Below are 14,549 nucleotides of genomic sequence, written 5' to 3'. Positions count from 1 at the left end.
AGCCCCACCACACAATCACCACCCGCGATCAGTGCTAGTCTGCCTTGTCCAGCGGCACAGGACGCCATACGGTGAAAGAATGATATAAGGCTAGACAGGGCTAGACGCCGAGATTGGTGATCGCTATTGAATTGATTATAGATTGATTAATCGCGCAATAGTGATAACCCGCGGAAATGACTCGATTGGGGCGCAGTGTTCTTGTGACGAACAGAGAATGAGAGAACGAGTGTTGTTTGAGAATGAGAGAGGGAAATAACAGAGGGAAATTGAGCGCCAAGAAGGATCTCGCTTTAACGCGAAAGGGTAATGTTATGGGGTAGCTTGTCCGGGAGTGGACTGACTCTCTACAAGTAATCCGTACTCTGTACATAGCCAGCCTATTCCTTCTGAACTGTGTTAGTATAGTGATATGATCACTTCTTAGGTTGGCTTACTCCTGCATTCTACGGGGTACTCCGTACTCTGCTCCGTATATACTCCGTACAGGTACCTGTTCAGTAAGGCTCAGTAATGAACATCATCCTGCCTGAATACGAGGCAGAGCCGCATTGCCCGGTGATCGGCGCCGACAGCGCATCCGCACGGACAGCCTCTGGTTGGCGCAGTTAAATGCTACCAATGCTAGTATGGCGACGAGAGTTGGGGGCCGAATGAGAAAGGCTCGTGCCCAACACCACTAGCCCAGACATTGCCGGCTTGTGTTGGCGGCACGATGGACCCTGATTCGGTCGTTTCTTGTCTGCGTTCCGACAAGGCGTTCTCGTGCATTTCTGGGCAAATCCCACGGCCGGTGGATGGGAAGATGTAAGTATTTAAAGGGGCTGTTGCTTCCACTGAGGTTGGTTCTTCAGACACAGATTCATCACTCTTCTTCTCTTGCATATTTCCTCAGCCTTTCTTGATACCCCAAGTCTTTTTTTGTTAAGCAAAAGTACCTACCTACCGTCACAATGTACTACAAGACTCTTTCTCTGTTCCTCCTCTCGGCCTCTGCCATGGCTGCTCCTCAGGATGGCAATAACTACTCTGACATCATCGCTAGCCTGGACTCGCTGTAAGTTCTCGCATTCAAAAGGACACAGATAGAAGATCAAGACTAACACACCATAGTGCCTCCCAAACCGACATTCTCTCTTCCATCCCCACCGGCATCGACATCCCCGACGTCCCCAGCTCCGTCGTCGAGGTCCTCGCTACCGCCGTCCCCAGCACCTGGCTTCAGAACATCCTGACCAACTCCGCTGCCCAGACCTCTGTCCTCAACGATCTCGAGAGCAGCAAGTACCCTGACTGGTGGTCCAGCGTCCCCACCGGTGTCCAGAGCTACCTCTGGGACCTCGACAGCAGCCTCAGTGTCTCTGCCACCCCCACCTCCGGCTCGACCGTCACCTCCACCGGTAGCAGCGCTACTGCCACCTCTACCTCGGACTCTGACGACGACGACGACAGCTCTGACGACTCCTCATCGTCTTCGTCCTCGTCGAGCTCTGGCGCTGCTGCCAGCGACACCTCGGAGGGTGCTGCTCCCGCTCAGACCGGCATGGCTGCCACCGTTGCTGGTGCCGCTGGTATCTTTGGTCTCGCCCTTGCTCTGTAAGGGTGTTAAGGGAGGTGTCTTCTTCGTCTGTTAATAATCAAGCATTCGGGTCGAAATGATCAGATTGCATCGCATGCTGTGACTTTGGAGTTTTCTTTGGCTTTCTGTACAGGTTTTAGTAAATGATACCTCGATTTGTTTTATTTGTTAGTGAGAGTACTCTGTAGCCTGTAGGCAATAGGCAGTAATAGGGCTGACGGGGTTAATAACTCCGCTCCGCTCACACACCAATAATAGCCCTTCCAACCCTTCCATAACAAGCCAACGAATAAAAAGCAGAAAAAAAAAGAACGATCATAGAAAAACATCAGAAAAAACAAGAACAACCACTCATACCCCCTGGATTAGCAGCCATCACAAATCCATTGGCCACTGCTGATTTCAGCGATAGAAAAATATGGAAGAGATCTCCGTCGCTGACCTTTGACCGAGCCCTGATTGGCTGTGAGAGTCAGTCCGTCTGTTACCAAACGGCAAGTGTTGCAATTTTGTCGCATTGGGAGGCGAGGAGATATAAGATGGAAGGGATGGAGCTCTTCTCTCAAGCTACTCAGGTTGATTGATCTCTTATTATCCCTGATATTGTGGTGTTGCTCTATACTCCATACAAAGTCGCTGTTAAACTGCCAAAAAAGTCAAGACTTGACCCTGACGTCAGAGCTCAACGGTTCCTGTCAATTTTTACGGAGAAGCTTCAGTTGCTGTCAAGGCAAGATGGCGCTTTTATTCATCAAGCAAAAGTTCTTTCCGAACCAAAGCAACAACCGCAAGTCCAAAGACAGCAGTGAGTATTCCCTTGCGAACAACTCCACAGACCCTTGCTAACCCTATCCAGGAAAACCACTCCTCTCCCCCAAATACTCAGATACCCTCCACGCCTCCGACTCAGACCTCGAATCGCAACGCTCCTACAGCACATTCCGCAATCCATCTGATCTCGAAAACGACGAAAACGACGATAACGACGCCGACAGCACTTCCAGTGGCAGCACACGCGCGCGCATCAACCCGCGCATCGTCTCGGACGCGATCTTGGGTCTATCAGATGGATTGACGGTTCCGTTTGCGCTGAGCGCAGGTTTGTCTGCACTGGGGAACACCAAGGTTGTTGTTCTGGGGGGGTTGGCGGAATTGACGGCGGGTGCGCTTTCGATGGGATTGGGTGGTTATGTTGGCGCGAAGAGTGAAGCGTATGTCTTTCCTTCCCATGCATGTGTTGGGATGCAGGTGCTAATTGAAGCAGAGAGTCGTATGAAACCACTGTGCGCGAAACAAAAGATTTGATTGCAACATCACCCAACGAAACCGGTGCCATTGTGCACAACATCTTCTCCTCGCATGGTATTCCCTCCGACGTTGTCAGTCAGATCAACGCCTCCCTGCATGCTTCCCATGACCGCCTCCTTGAATTCCTCATCACTTTCCACCACAAAGAATCGCAACCGGATTGCAACCAAGCGTGGATCTCGGCCATTACTTTGGCAATCGGTTATTTCGTCGGCGGATTCATCCCTTTGATTCCGTATTTCATTGTCAACCAAGTTCTCGTCGCGCTATATTATAGTATTGGCGTGATGGCAGTGACATTGTTGGCGTTTGGATATATCAAGACGTGCATCGTGCGTGGGTGGAGCGGACGTGAGAACATCGTCGCCGGTATCCGGGGAGGAATTGAGATGTGTTTTGTCGGCGGTGTTGCTGCCGGTGCTGCTATTGCTCTGGTCAGGTTGATTGACACTGCCTAACCATCGCTCCCCCTTCCTCCCACTCTCTTTCGGTTCTTTTTTTTTTTTTTTTTTCGGCTTTTCTTGTTTTTTCTTGTTTTTGGTGTTGGATGTATGATATACCATATAGCACGGCGGGCTTTTTCTTTTTTCAATGTACAATAGAACCAAATCCAACCAAAAGTATTAACCACTCAAAGCCTTCTGCACCAATCCCCTCGCCCTCTCCGACATCTCCCCACTCAACTCAACTGCCATCGCCTGTCCCTTGCTGGACATCTTCACCCACGTCTTCCTCAGAATAGTAACCACCTTCTCTTCATCTTTGATTCCCTTCTCAAAATCGTCAAACTGATCATCCAGGAACACCAAGCAAGCGACATCTTCCAGGACCTGTGTTTCATCCTCCTCTCCAGGATTCCGCTTCAATCCCTCCTTCCTAACCAGAGCCCCGACCCTCTCCGCCTCTTCCTCTGTATACCCACTCTTCACACAGATGTCAACCACAAGCTCAGCCTGCCTTTTCGCAAGATAATTCCTCCACGAATGATAACCAATTTTAGTCATCGGGTAACTATTCCTCGGAACCTCCCAGCGACGAAAGTGTTGAGCGCGGATAGCGAGACGGAGGAGATCGGATGCGTGCGGCTGGCGTTTATCGAGGTACTGGGTCATTTTGGTGGCGTAGTGGAGCTCGTAAGGGATTGTTTCGTTTTCTTGGATTTCATCTTGTTGTGATGTGAGTTGGGAGGCGTTTGGGTAGGGGATTCGGTGGGGGTCTTCGGAGTGGGCTTGGTCGATTTGGTAGAGGGCTTTTTCGTAGGGGGTTGTCATTTTGGAGGTGCTGTCTTTTGAGTTGCTGATGGTTTGTATGTGTGTAGTTTGGTGAAGTGAAGGAGGTGAATTAACAAGATGAAATGCGAAATACTGGATTGGTTCAGCAGACCCCGCCATGGCCCCACGAGATTTGACCTGCGGATCCAGCTACTAAGATATCGTAGGTAAAGTACAAGACAGTCCATTTCTCTAGCATAGTTCATGCAGACCATCGGCCTTAACTAAACGACAATGATAACGGTTATAAAAACACATGGAAGAAACATTAAATCTCTGAGGCTTGAAGCTTTCCAACAAGATTGCAAATCCAAAGCAGTGCCAACTTGGTGGCAGACAGAATAACAAAGTCAGGTCCGATTAGTTCCATCCAAACGCCGTTCCAATCAAAAAGTAATGAAAGCCGGGTATATCCAGCACCATGATGCAAAAATGTACTGAGAAATCAGAAATAGATCGACAGGGGCTTAGAACTGAATGCATTGGATCCGTGTTTCAAGTATTGCTACACGTAAAGTCCGCTGCAGCAAAGCCCTAGCAAATTCCAAGTCCAGTCCCCTGTAGAAAACCTCAAATCTGTGCACGAAGGTATAATAAACGAAAATGGAAATGAACCTTTTTTGTAAATCCACCGATATTGCTGAACTTCTTGATTATCTGGCGCCAATTCCAAACATGCCATTCCCTCGTCGCTCGGAAAGGGGCGTAGACACTTTCGGAACGTGATCCTTTTCGAAAACGAAGCCGAAACAAACGACCAAGAGCATCAGCAATCTTTGCCGGACGAATAATAAAAAGAAGAGAAGATATACGGAGACAAGAAAAAGTCCCGTCATACCTTCTTGCGCTTTTTCTTCCCGATTCCTTCGCTGTTTGAGTAAAATGCGCCTTCGTCGTCGTCATCTGCGTAACCTTCGCCGTAACCAATAAAGCTGTTGTCATCGTAACGTCTCTTGTGTCCGCGACTGGGTCGACTTCGCTCCAGCTCTGCGGAAGCGGGTGAGCCGTTTGGCTGACTGGGCGCTCGAACACCCCCAGAAGGCGCGGCTGTCTTTTTCCCAGAGTCACCTGCACCTGTATGTTTTGACGGCTTCTCATGACCCAACACGTCCTCCCAGTAATCGTTGTTGGGCACGGTGCCTGGTTCCAACTTCACGGCTTTCATCTGCAGCTGTTGTAATGCCGAATCCATGTCTGCAACCTTAATTTGCTTCCCGAAGACCTTCTGGTTCTGCCATTCCTCTTCAGGCCACATGGTGAGGTGTCTCAGACTACCAGGCATGCTTGGCTCGTTCTTGACAGGCTTGTTTCTGCCCGCCAACCCAAGCCCTTTCAACTTGCCTTCGTACGATTTCCGTAGTCGGTTAATCTTATCTCCCGTGACCGGGTCTATCCGTGCTACTGATCTCGCAGCCGGACCGAGCCCGTACAGCGAGACAAGGTCTAACGACGGGTCTGGACCAGTCACAACATGGGCTGTAAAGTTCAAAATAGAGCAGTGTTAACAATTTCAATCCCTAAAAGAAATCAAACAGGTGCAGGGTGAACTGCAGCGAGGATTGAAATTGGGGAAAAAACTCTTACAGCTTTTGCAGAGATGGTAGGCCGAGGTAAATTCCCTTTGAAGGGAATTTAAACTGAACCCATTATTCTCCAACGAGGCCGCACCCCCGTTGTTGCTGCTACCGCTGTTGTCATTGTTGTCAATCTCCATTGCGTCCGTATTCGCAGAATTGCGGACTCCACTCCCGGGATCGGTCCCGCCCATATCCCGGTCATGGTCTGTCCGTGTGTGCTGTGGGGGCGTTTGTGTAAGGGCCGCATCCGCATTTGCCATAGCGGTCGACCCAGATTCCTGCATCCCAGTACCAGTCGACTTGTCCGCGTCCACCAAATGACCACTCACACTACTAGCCGGAGTCGGAAAGGAAGTCGTCGTACTGCTCAAGGTCGGCTGTTGCGATACCTGGGAAGACATCGGATCCGAAGAAGGCAATGAGGAGTAGTCTGCGGACTGAGATGTTGCCTGCCTAGGTGACGTTTGCGAGGGTGCGAAGTGAGTGGCATGGCTCTGAGCGCTGACCGACATCAACGGAGGCGATGTCGGGGTCTGGGGAAAGTGATCCGACGAAATGTACGGTTGATCGTTCTCTTTCAAATAACCGACGGAAGGAGATGAAGGTGAAGGAAATCCAACTCGAAATGTCGCAGACGAAGCGCGATCAGACATGGGAGTCGGGTCTGGGGGGACGGATAGGGAAATGAGAGGAACGGCTGGCGACAACGAACCAAACCCAGGCGATCCGGCAAACAGCAATCCAGACTGGAAATCGTCGACACCAAAAACCGATCAGGGCGGAGAAGGCGGAAGAGGAAAGTCGAGGGGGCGAGGAGAGAGAAAGGGAAAAGATGCCCGGTCGAGAATCGCTCCAGTGGGCGAGCAGGACGTTGCACGACCGTCTAGAAGTCACACATTCCAATGAGTTTCGACACCGGGAGCCACACCAAAGTGTCGAAAAACCGAAGAATCGTTGGTGGTGGAATGGTGCTGATGACAGTGGTGGTGGTGAGGAAGTGAAGAGGCGCGGCCCTTTCGTTACTCAACTGGGAGGCGGTTCTGAGGATGTTGGATGACGGCAAAAAGCCTGGGCGACACGTGACCGCTCTTTTCATTTTTGATACAGAATTTCAGTACGAAACAGTACGGTATGGTGTATTATATACGGTAATGGTATGATACCAATGGTATGGTAACAACTACAAAGAGTTGCGATAACCATGGACCATAGAATGATTGCTGAAAGAATTGAGGATAAAAAAAGAAATATCTTTGCAAATATCTCGAATAAACAGTATGCTCGTTTGGACGTCAAGTGTCGATTTCTGGAGTCAGTGTTATTGTATGTAATGCAACCCTACCAAATGGATCTATCAACTCGAAATAATACAAGATGGAACATCATTGTCACCTCCGTACAGGGGTACGATTTGCCGGAAATGCATGTCAAATGCATGCGCCTGTATGAAACACCATTGTTTTAATGAAAGATCTCAGGGTCGTACACATATATGCCCTACTCGCCGCAATGTACTTACTATTACTAGTTTCAAAGGACTTTCCACTGTAACGGAAGATGGTCAAATACAAAACCCGAGGATGCCCTCAATGATTGTCTATTATCAAGAATAAGAATGATTATCAGACACAGGTAACCAGACCTGTGCATGGAAAGATGTATAAGACAGAAGAAAACGAGAAAAAAAAAAAAAAAAAAATTTTGCAACACCCAAGCTAATAACCATCCCTCATGAGGCAGGCCCTAAGTCATGTCTCGTCGTCATCAGTATATCATGATTGATAGAAAGTGTTCGATGCATCACCCATAAGTTGCGCAGACACATCGGGTATGTTGTCTTCCAAGGACGCCATCAGCTCCACCTGCTCCTGGTAGCTAAGTGTCCGTTCACGCCACGAAGGAACCGGGAGAGGTGCGTTGAGATACTGCGAGTATTGATCCGCAATGGTGCTTGTCCAATTCATTGGGTCAACAGCTGCTTCGACATAGGCCAGATGACCGGCTGTTGTGGAGGCAAGGTTGAATTCAGGGTCCCAGCCCTGCAGGCCTGAAACCACAGTCGGGAAGATGTTAAATGGAGTGGTTGGATCGATTTGCAAACCTCCGCAGGCGGCCGCCGGTGCAGCATACGGTGGTGATGTGAACTGTGTTGCGGGGCTGTCGTTTGAGATAGGTATTTGTTGTTGTTGTTGTTGCTGCTGCTGCTGTTGCTGCATCGGTGGAGTCCATATCTGATATGATGTTGGCTTCGCTACCCCAATGGGAGGTGTAGATGAGATTGATGAATGCGAATAAGGTAAAGTAGGATCTGCTGAGTGTGCCCGTGATACCGTGCCCGTGGATGACCCGTCCGTAATAGAAGGTTTCCCGAACCGGGCATTGTGCGATTTCAATGATGTAGTTATGCTTGAAGGGCTAGACATATCAGGACTCATCACGTCTTGACACGATCCGGGCGTGGCATGGTTGGATGGGTTGGATGGAGAGCGAACGACGAACGACTCTTCAGTATTGTATGCCTTGAGACATGCGGCCACCAGACTTCTGTAGAGGAGCAGAGCTGATTCAACCCCAGGCCATCTTTTGGCCGCAAGCACTATGGCTTCCAGCGCTACGTCGAGATGGCCTTGGACCTCTTCAATCGGATGGTCCTTGCGAATATCAGGGTATGAGAGCGACCAAAGGATGGTGTTCAAGGCCATAAACAACGACTGAGTGAAGATCCAAGTCAAGTCCACTGAGCCAGTCGCGATTTGCTGTCGTTGCATGCCAACGTTGAATATTGAAGCCTTGTAGGCTTTTTCGGCAGCGATGGAAGAGGGCTCGGGGACCTGAGGCGATGGTCGATAGAGGAACACGATCATTGTATTTAGTCGGCCGCGGAACCTTGGGAAAATGTTAGAGCGATGCTAATTATGGCAGTGGAAGTCCGCACTTACCAAGTTTCACCCAACCCACTACCGCCATCGTTTTTAGGACAAGTGACCACCCAGTGCTCCATCTTTTCCTCCATTTGCGTGAACCATGGATCGTGATCATGGACCGGGGTGTCGCGTCTGTTCAGGTAGAGCGTCCGTCTGATCTCCGCTTGCAAAAGTCGCATTTTCAAAAAATGTATTGCAATACACTTGGTAAATATCGGTTTTGCCCCGGGAAGAATGCCATCCGGTGTGATGTACTGATCATCCACCTGCTCAAAAAACTTGACGTTGACATGATCGTGACTGACCGCAAGACAGCTTGGACGGCCAAGACTATGTGAAAGGCCAAATTCCATTGACATGACAATCCAGAATAATCTCCTCCGCATATCCACTTCTAAGCAATTTAATGACTCACCGGTCGGTGACTCTGAAACGGTGGACTCTTCAGTCAGTCCTAAATCTTGACACAATTTGATTGCCATTCCGACGACCCAGTAAGCTGCAGTCCTCGTAGGTGTCAGCATCGAATATTGGGCGATGAGGGCAAGGCATTGTAGCGCTCCCAGGTCCATTCTTTTCAGGGACGGCTCCAGGTATGGCAGTGCAGCGAGGTAGTAGCTATCCGCCAAACCGGCATAGTCCGTGCTCAGTTTTTGCATGCTGATGGCAATCACTATCCTAAGTTGAAAGTTCTGGCGAGAGTCATCGGAGCCATCGAAAACCTCCTCAACTTCTCGACGAAACGTGGGGTAGTGCAACGTTGGAAGCATTGCTTGCGCTGTAGAGAATAGGTCAGCCAGACGCCAGGTAGACGTAAGACAGAGTTGAAAACATACCCTTGACAGCAAATAGGTCCATGAGTCGATAAGTCAGATTGCGCGGGGGTAAATTGGGCTGGGGAATGGAGCTGATCATGGGGTAAATTTTGGACGTAGGTTTGAGACTCTCTTCCGAGAAAGTAGATTTGATTTCCTGGGCAGTCAATTCGGGGACGACATCTTTAATACTCTTCGAGTCGGTATGTTGTTTGGCCATTTCCATGACCAGACGAGTGATGGCAATGCCGCTGGAGGGACCTAGATACCGAGGTTCATCGTTTTCCTTGAATCGAATGCGACCAGCGCCTCGAACCATCAATTCCGCATCTGCAGCATGTTGAATCTCATTTTTGAGTTTTTCGACTTCACTTTCCAACGCCCGAGCCCTTTCGCGCAGCGAGATGATATAGGTTCGTGGTATGGTGGCATTTTTGGAGGAATCGTAATAGACACATTTGGCGTTACTGCGTTCGCATGAGGCACATTTGGGGATTCCTACATCGCATCTAGATTTCCGCTGTTTTTGAATTAGTCTCCCTACAGAAAAAGAAAGAGAGAGGAAAAAAAAAAGTATGATATCATACCTGTCGACACCTTGCGCAAGCGGTCAATGTATGCGCGATCCTATTGTCAGGCACATCGAACGATTGCTGCGGTGCTTTAGAGGATGTCTTATTCAAAGAATTTCTCATACGGGATCGCGCATCGGGCGAGACTTGAGGCATCGCCATGATGGGGTATCGAGAGAGATTTTTCCGAAGTCAATGGACCGCGAATAATCTGGTCGTGACACCCTGAACGCAAGATTATTCCGTTAGACGGTTATGCCATGACAAGGATCCGCTCTATTTCTTTCGCTCTCAGGGGAGTACGTGTGTGCGTGCGTGCGTGTGTGTGTGTACGGTAGTGGTCGAGACGGGTTCAACGTTCGAGGTACATGTGACTGGAAGACCGGCAGAACATTTGAGGCAACGGCAAAGTCGACATGGTCTTTGTTTCCGAGTTAGCAGACTGTCGCATGTAGTCTGATGGGTAAATATGTATTTTAAAATACATGCATAACACTGTTCGAATTGGAGAGAGAGCATGGTTAGCTTGTCGCGGGAGGAGGCCAAGCATGCGACGGGGAAACTCTCTTGACGGTACAAATAGTTACCTTTTTGATTGACAATATTCCCTGGGACTTTGAATCCTGCTGGCGGAGTCATATGCCGCCCTGACGATCAAAACCCTGGAGCATCACAGTACGAAAGAAACGAACGAGAATGGGAAAAATGACAAAGTGAAAGGGAAGAGAGAGGGGCGAAAGGGGAACAGGACCGAGGCTCTTTTGTCCTAAACGGGGATCGACGGGATCTCAGAACGACCACTGGCGCAGTTCTTTATATAAGAACCAAGTCTGACCAAGCATACTTATTATTACTGAAGCAAACAGAATTCAATTGCTATACATAGTAGAATCCAATGAAAACTCCAAGCTTACTCTCTGTACTATACACACCTGACAGGGTCTCGCTGAAACGGCCGAATACGCCACCATTTGCGATCACTGGATGATGACACTATCGAGGCCGATCCAAGCGCGCTGATATTATTATTGATTATGATCAGGACTTGGGGGGAAGGTAGAATAATCATGCCAGATACGCGTCCAGTCTTGACGTGGTATCTATTGTCTCTACTTGGCGTTGGCTGCTATGTTACTCTGTACTGCGATGGTGGTAGCAGTGTCAGTGGTATCAATCAGTAGAGACCAAATAAGGCAAGGCCATGGCTGGCTGAACCCCGTGACCGGGATTCATTGAGGATCGATAATCTTTCACTCTAAAGGAAGTTGTTCCTTTTCTTTGTCTCTTTTCATAGTCTTTTTTATTATTCCCTGTCCTTTTCATTTCCCCGGTCCAATCCCTTCTTTCCTTTTTCTTCATTGCAACATTTTCATACCGCGGGGTGTTATTAGTGGCGGTCGGAGCTAAAGACGACAACCTCTTTTGGCTTCTGCCCCAGTTCTTCCTCTCTCATATTCTTTTTCGCTCGTCTCCATCTGCAAAAACGACAACTCATAGTACCTGAAACCGTAACTCTACAGAGTAGTCATTCGAGGAGTCTTCCTGCGAGATCCCGAAACCGTGACTAAGTGGTGCTTTCTCCTGCATGTCACTCGATCCGTGATATACTTGGATATCGCTCGGAGACCTCGGAAATCATCGACGTCGTTGCGATCTGGGATGACGCCTGTTTATTGACAGACTCTTTTCTGACCCTCCGCGTTTTTGTGAATTAGTTTGCTTTTCCGAGGCTTATTTGTGCTTTTGCGCACACCGTGAAGCGCGGTTTGCTTGCTTACTACGGCAGCTCTGCAGGTGCAGTCTTTCTGCTTTCCTGCTATTTGTCTGCGGAAATCGACCTAGAAATACTTGAAGAGGGATTACAAGGATCAAACGGTTACGGATGCATCTTCATGTTGATACCCGAATCTAACTCGTGACGGGCCATCTATCCGGGATCGTGCTGCCAGTCGAAGCATATCATCTGTCCTTTAGGTGAGTATTTTGGCATTCAATAATGCTCTTACAACCTCCGTCAGTTTGCTAACTAGGCAAACAGATCATGTAAACGGAAGAGAAAGACCCAAACATGTCCTCTTCGTTTTTAGACCACCCAATTCTGAAAGTTAGCCGGCCGGTGGCTGCATGTTCAAGATGCCGCACTGCTAAAATCAAATGCGACGGCAAACTACCAGCTTGCTCAGCTTGCGAAAAAGCTGGAAAGGCAAGCAGTTGCTCTGGCGCCAGTGACGAATTTGCCAAAGGTAAAGAGAGGAGCTACGTCGCCTCCCTGGAAGGATACTGTGAGAAACTCGAGAAAGAAATTGCAACTCTTCATCGTCGTAAGGAGCATGCATCCATCAACGAGGCCGGAGTTCCGCAAGAGAGCTCGATCACAGCTATCTCGTCAAAAGGTCCCGTGGCTGAGGCGCATCGTCGAGAGGTGTCTGATATTGATGACCTTGTGGGTGACTTTGGTTATCTGTCTGTCCTACCTTCTATGCTCTCCGCAACATCTTCGGTTGGATTCCCCCCGCTAACATGCTCCCAGGTCTGTTAATGCCACTTCACGAGATTTTCGTGGTATCACTTCAACAATGTCGTTTGCCAACCTTCTGCTATCAGTTGCCGTGGTCGAGTCACTTCCAAACATATCATCGCAGCCACTGCTTCCGCGTCACGAGGCCACGCCTCTTTTACAGTTCTACTTTGACAACATTTATACTCAGCTGCCTTTTTTCGTTGAACGGAGTTTCTGGACTTCCATGGAGTCCGTCTATGAGCCTGGTGGGCGTTTTGCCAAGCCTTTCGATCATTTCCTTGTGCGCATGGTATTAGCGATCGCTTCTACCACCATGTCGTATCAGAGTGATGACAAGAGCCAGCAACGGTCATTAGCTCTAGTGGTTGGAGCACTCGAATATATCGAGGATGTTCTCCAACCAGGCTCCATTGTCGGAATACAAGCGATTCTGCTGTTGGCTCAGTATTCGCTCGCTAATCCGATGCGTTTTCGCAGTTGGTACCTGGTTGGTATGGCAGTGAGACTCATCGTCGATTTGGGATTGCATCAGGATCCTCCAGAAGAAGTGGTATCGAATCGAGATCGGCTGGATCTCTGTCGAAGAGTCTTTCACTGTACTTACTGCTTGGATAGGTATGTCCTACCTTTTCTGTCCCTAAAAGTTTGCATGCTTTCAATAGGACAAGATTTTCTGACTTCTTCTTTTTGAGGATCAATTAAAGAGGGGTTAGCTCAGCCTTGGGAAGAACCTTTTCGTTCTCAGACGCCTCTATCAACGTTTCTCTACCGACTGCCACGACCTCATTAGGCTCATCGTTGACCGAACAGAGCCACCTTTTTCAACGCAGCTCAGAGCCTGGATTATACCTCGTCAGGATCCGTCAGATTATGTCGACTGCGTATCAAGAAATGTACTTTAGCGGACGTGAATCATCCCAGCAACCTTTGCCATTGATATGGGCTCGCTGTTCACAAGCCCAAGAATGGTTTGACCGTGCACCTACAAACGTCCCCCATCATTTTCCTGTTTTGTATAGACTCGAGGCGTTGTATACGACCATCATCATCCTTTCCCCATCGCATCGATGTCCCACATTATGCGACTTCAACAAGGTCATGTTGTTCGATCGCTGTATGGATTACATTAGCCAGCTCCACCAAGCCCTGGAGAATCCCAACATACTGCCATGCATGACCTTTCTTGACATCCAGCGTGCATATCAAGTTGGCCGACGATTCCTCGACCTTTTGAGTCAGGATTACGACGTTGTTTTGAGACCCTCTACGCCTGCACCTCCGCCGGAGAGCGCCGACCCGCCGTTCCTTGGCAATGAAGGACGGACCAACTGCCCTGCACGTGCGATTCGATGCTTGACATACACGCAGAATCTTCTTCGATACAGCGTGAGGAAATGGGCGATGTATGCTTTCTTGCAACAATATGAACAGGCTGCAGCACCTGTTCGAAAGTGGTTGACGCAGCCCTCTGTAGTCTATCTCCCTCCAGGATCGGGGGCATTTATGGCTGGAACACCCACGACAGTGACGCCGTCCGTCGACAGTCTTCAGTATTCCGGATTTAATTACGGCCCTCTCTGATTCAGGAGTTCCTATACGGAACCTTGGTGCATATGATAGTCTGCGTTGCGTCTTCAGCGCATTCTTTTTTCTTTCTTTTTTTTTTTTGTGCAACGCATATAACGAGATGCGTATTTGGGGGTTTGGCCTTTCCAAATGGGATTGATCTTTGTATTCTTACTCAATGATACCACAATGTTACTGCAAACCGGGCCAATTTGTACGGTAGTGAAGGACCCCTTTTTTTTCGGACAAGGAGAAAAGGAATCCATTTCATTGCCTTATGATCTTCCAGTTTGCCACGCGGGTCTCGACCTAATGGGCCAGGCATCACCATTTTAACTGAAATTGACAGCAACAAAACCTGCACAGAGGACCATCCTTGCTTTCTATGTCGAATTGGGGTGGAACATGCGAGTGCC

At 49.0% G+C, this 14,549-nt stretch overlaps 6 protein-coding genes across 6 annotated transcripts; 3 read left to right on the top strand and 3 right to left on the bottom strand.

The window, feature by feature from the left end:
- The first annotated feature begins 332 nt into the window (after positions 1 to 332).
- On the top strand, positions 333 to 1,733 carry ASPGLDRAFT_59651 (uncharacterized protein). The gene is made up of 4 exons (XM_022548387.1): positions 333 to 389; positions 438 to 807; positions 1,046 to 1,057; positions 1,114 to 1,733. The coding sequence occupies exons 2-4, from the start codon at positions 716 to 718 to the stop codon at positions 1,598 to 1,600; spliced, it is 591 nt and encodes a 196-aa protein (XP_022398811.1). The 5' UTR covers positions 333 to 389; positions 438 to 715; the 3' UTR covers positions 1,601 to 1,733.
- A 540-nt stretch (positions 1,734 to 2,273) lies between these two features.
- Positions 2,274 to 3,399, top strand: ASPGLDRAFT_49514 (uncharacterized protein). The gene is made up of 2 exons (XM_022547126.1): positions 2,274 to 2,790; positions 2,844 to 3,399. Exons 1-2 carry the CDS (start codon positions 2,753 to 2,755, stop codon positions 3,343 to 3,345), a joined length of 540 nt encoding a protein of 179 aa, XP_022398810.1. The 5' UTR covers positions 2,274 to 2,752; the 3' UTR covers positions 3,346 to 3,399.
- On the bottom strand, positions 3,384 to 4,275 carry ASPGLDRAFT_49512 (DUF4202 domain-containing protein). Its single transcript, XM_022547125.1, has one exon. The coding sequence runs from the start codon at positions 4,156 to 4,158 to the stop codon at positions 3,511 to 3,513; it is 648 nt and encodes a 215-aa protein (XP_022398809.1). The 5' UTR covers positions 4,159 to 4,275; the 3' UTR covers positions 3,384 to 3,510.
- Positions 4,276 to 4,811: 536 nt separating this feature from the next.
- ASPGLDRAFT_131039 (uncharacterized protein) lies at positions 4,812 to 6,388 on the bottom strand (the record flags this gene model as incomplete). Its single annotated transcript, XM_022541007.1, has 3 exons — positions 4,812 to 4,886; positions 4,997 to 5,634; positions 5,743 to 6,388. 3 exons carry the CDS (start codon positions 6,386 to 6,388, stop codon positions 4,812 to 4,814), a joined length of 1,359 nt encoding a protein of 452 aa, XP_022398808.1.
- A 1,119-nt stretch (positions 6,389 to 7,507) lies between these two features.
- Positions 7,508 to 10,208, bottom strand: ASPGLDRAFT_68085 (putative C6 transcription factor; the record flags this gene model as incomplete). Its single annotated transcript, XM_022549225.1, has 4 exons — positions 7,508 to 8,621; positions 8,675 to 9,437; positions 9,496 to 9,994; positions 10,062 to 10,208. 4 exons carry the CDS (start codon positions 10,206 to 10,208, stop codon positions 7,508 to 7,510), a joined length of 2,523 nt encoding a protein of 840 aa, XP_022398807.1.
- A 1,520-nt stretch (positions 10,209 to 11,728) lies between these two features.
- On the top strand, positions 11,729 to 14,175 carry ASPGLDRAFT_570038 (Zn(II)2Cys6 transcription factor). The gene is made up of 4 exons (XM_022548226.1): positions 11,729 to 12,020; positions 12,085 to 12,509; positions 12,577 to 13,182; positions 13,272 to 14,175. The coding sequence occupies exons 2-4, from the start codon at positions 12,115 to 12,117 to the stop codon at positions 14,146 to 14,148; spliced, it is 1,878 nt and encodes a 625-aa protein (XP_022398806.1). The 5' UTR covers positions 11,729 to 12,020; positions 12,085 to 12,114; the 3' UTR covers positions 14,149 to 14,175.
- Positions 14,176 to 14,549: the final 374 nt, after the last annotated feature.

Source organism: Aspergillus glaucus (assembly GCF_001890805.1).
Source record: "Aspergillus glaucus CBS 516.65 unplaced genomic scaffold ASPGLscaffold_16, whole genome shotgun sequence".
NCBI lineage: Eukaryota > Fungi > Ascomycota > Eurotiomycetes > Eurotiales > Aspergillaceae > Aspergillus > Aspergillus glaucus.
Note: the sequence above shows the minus strand (reverse complement) of the source record. Positions and strands in the feature narration are given on the sequence as shown.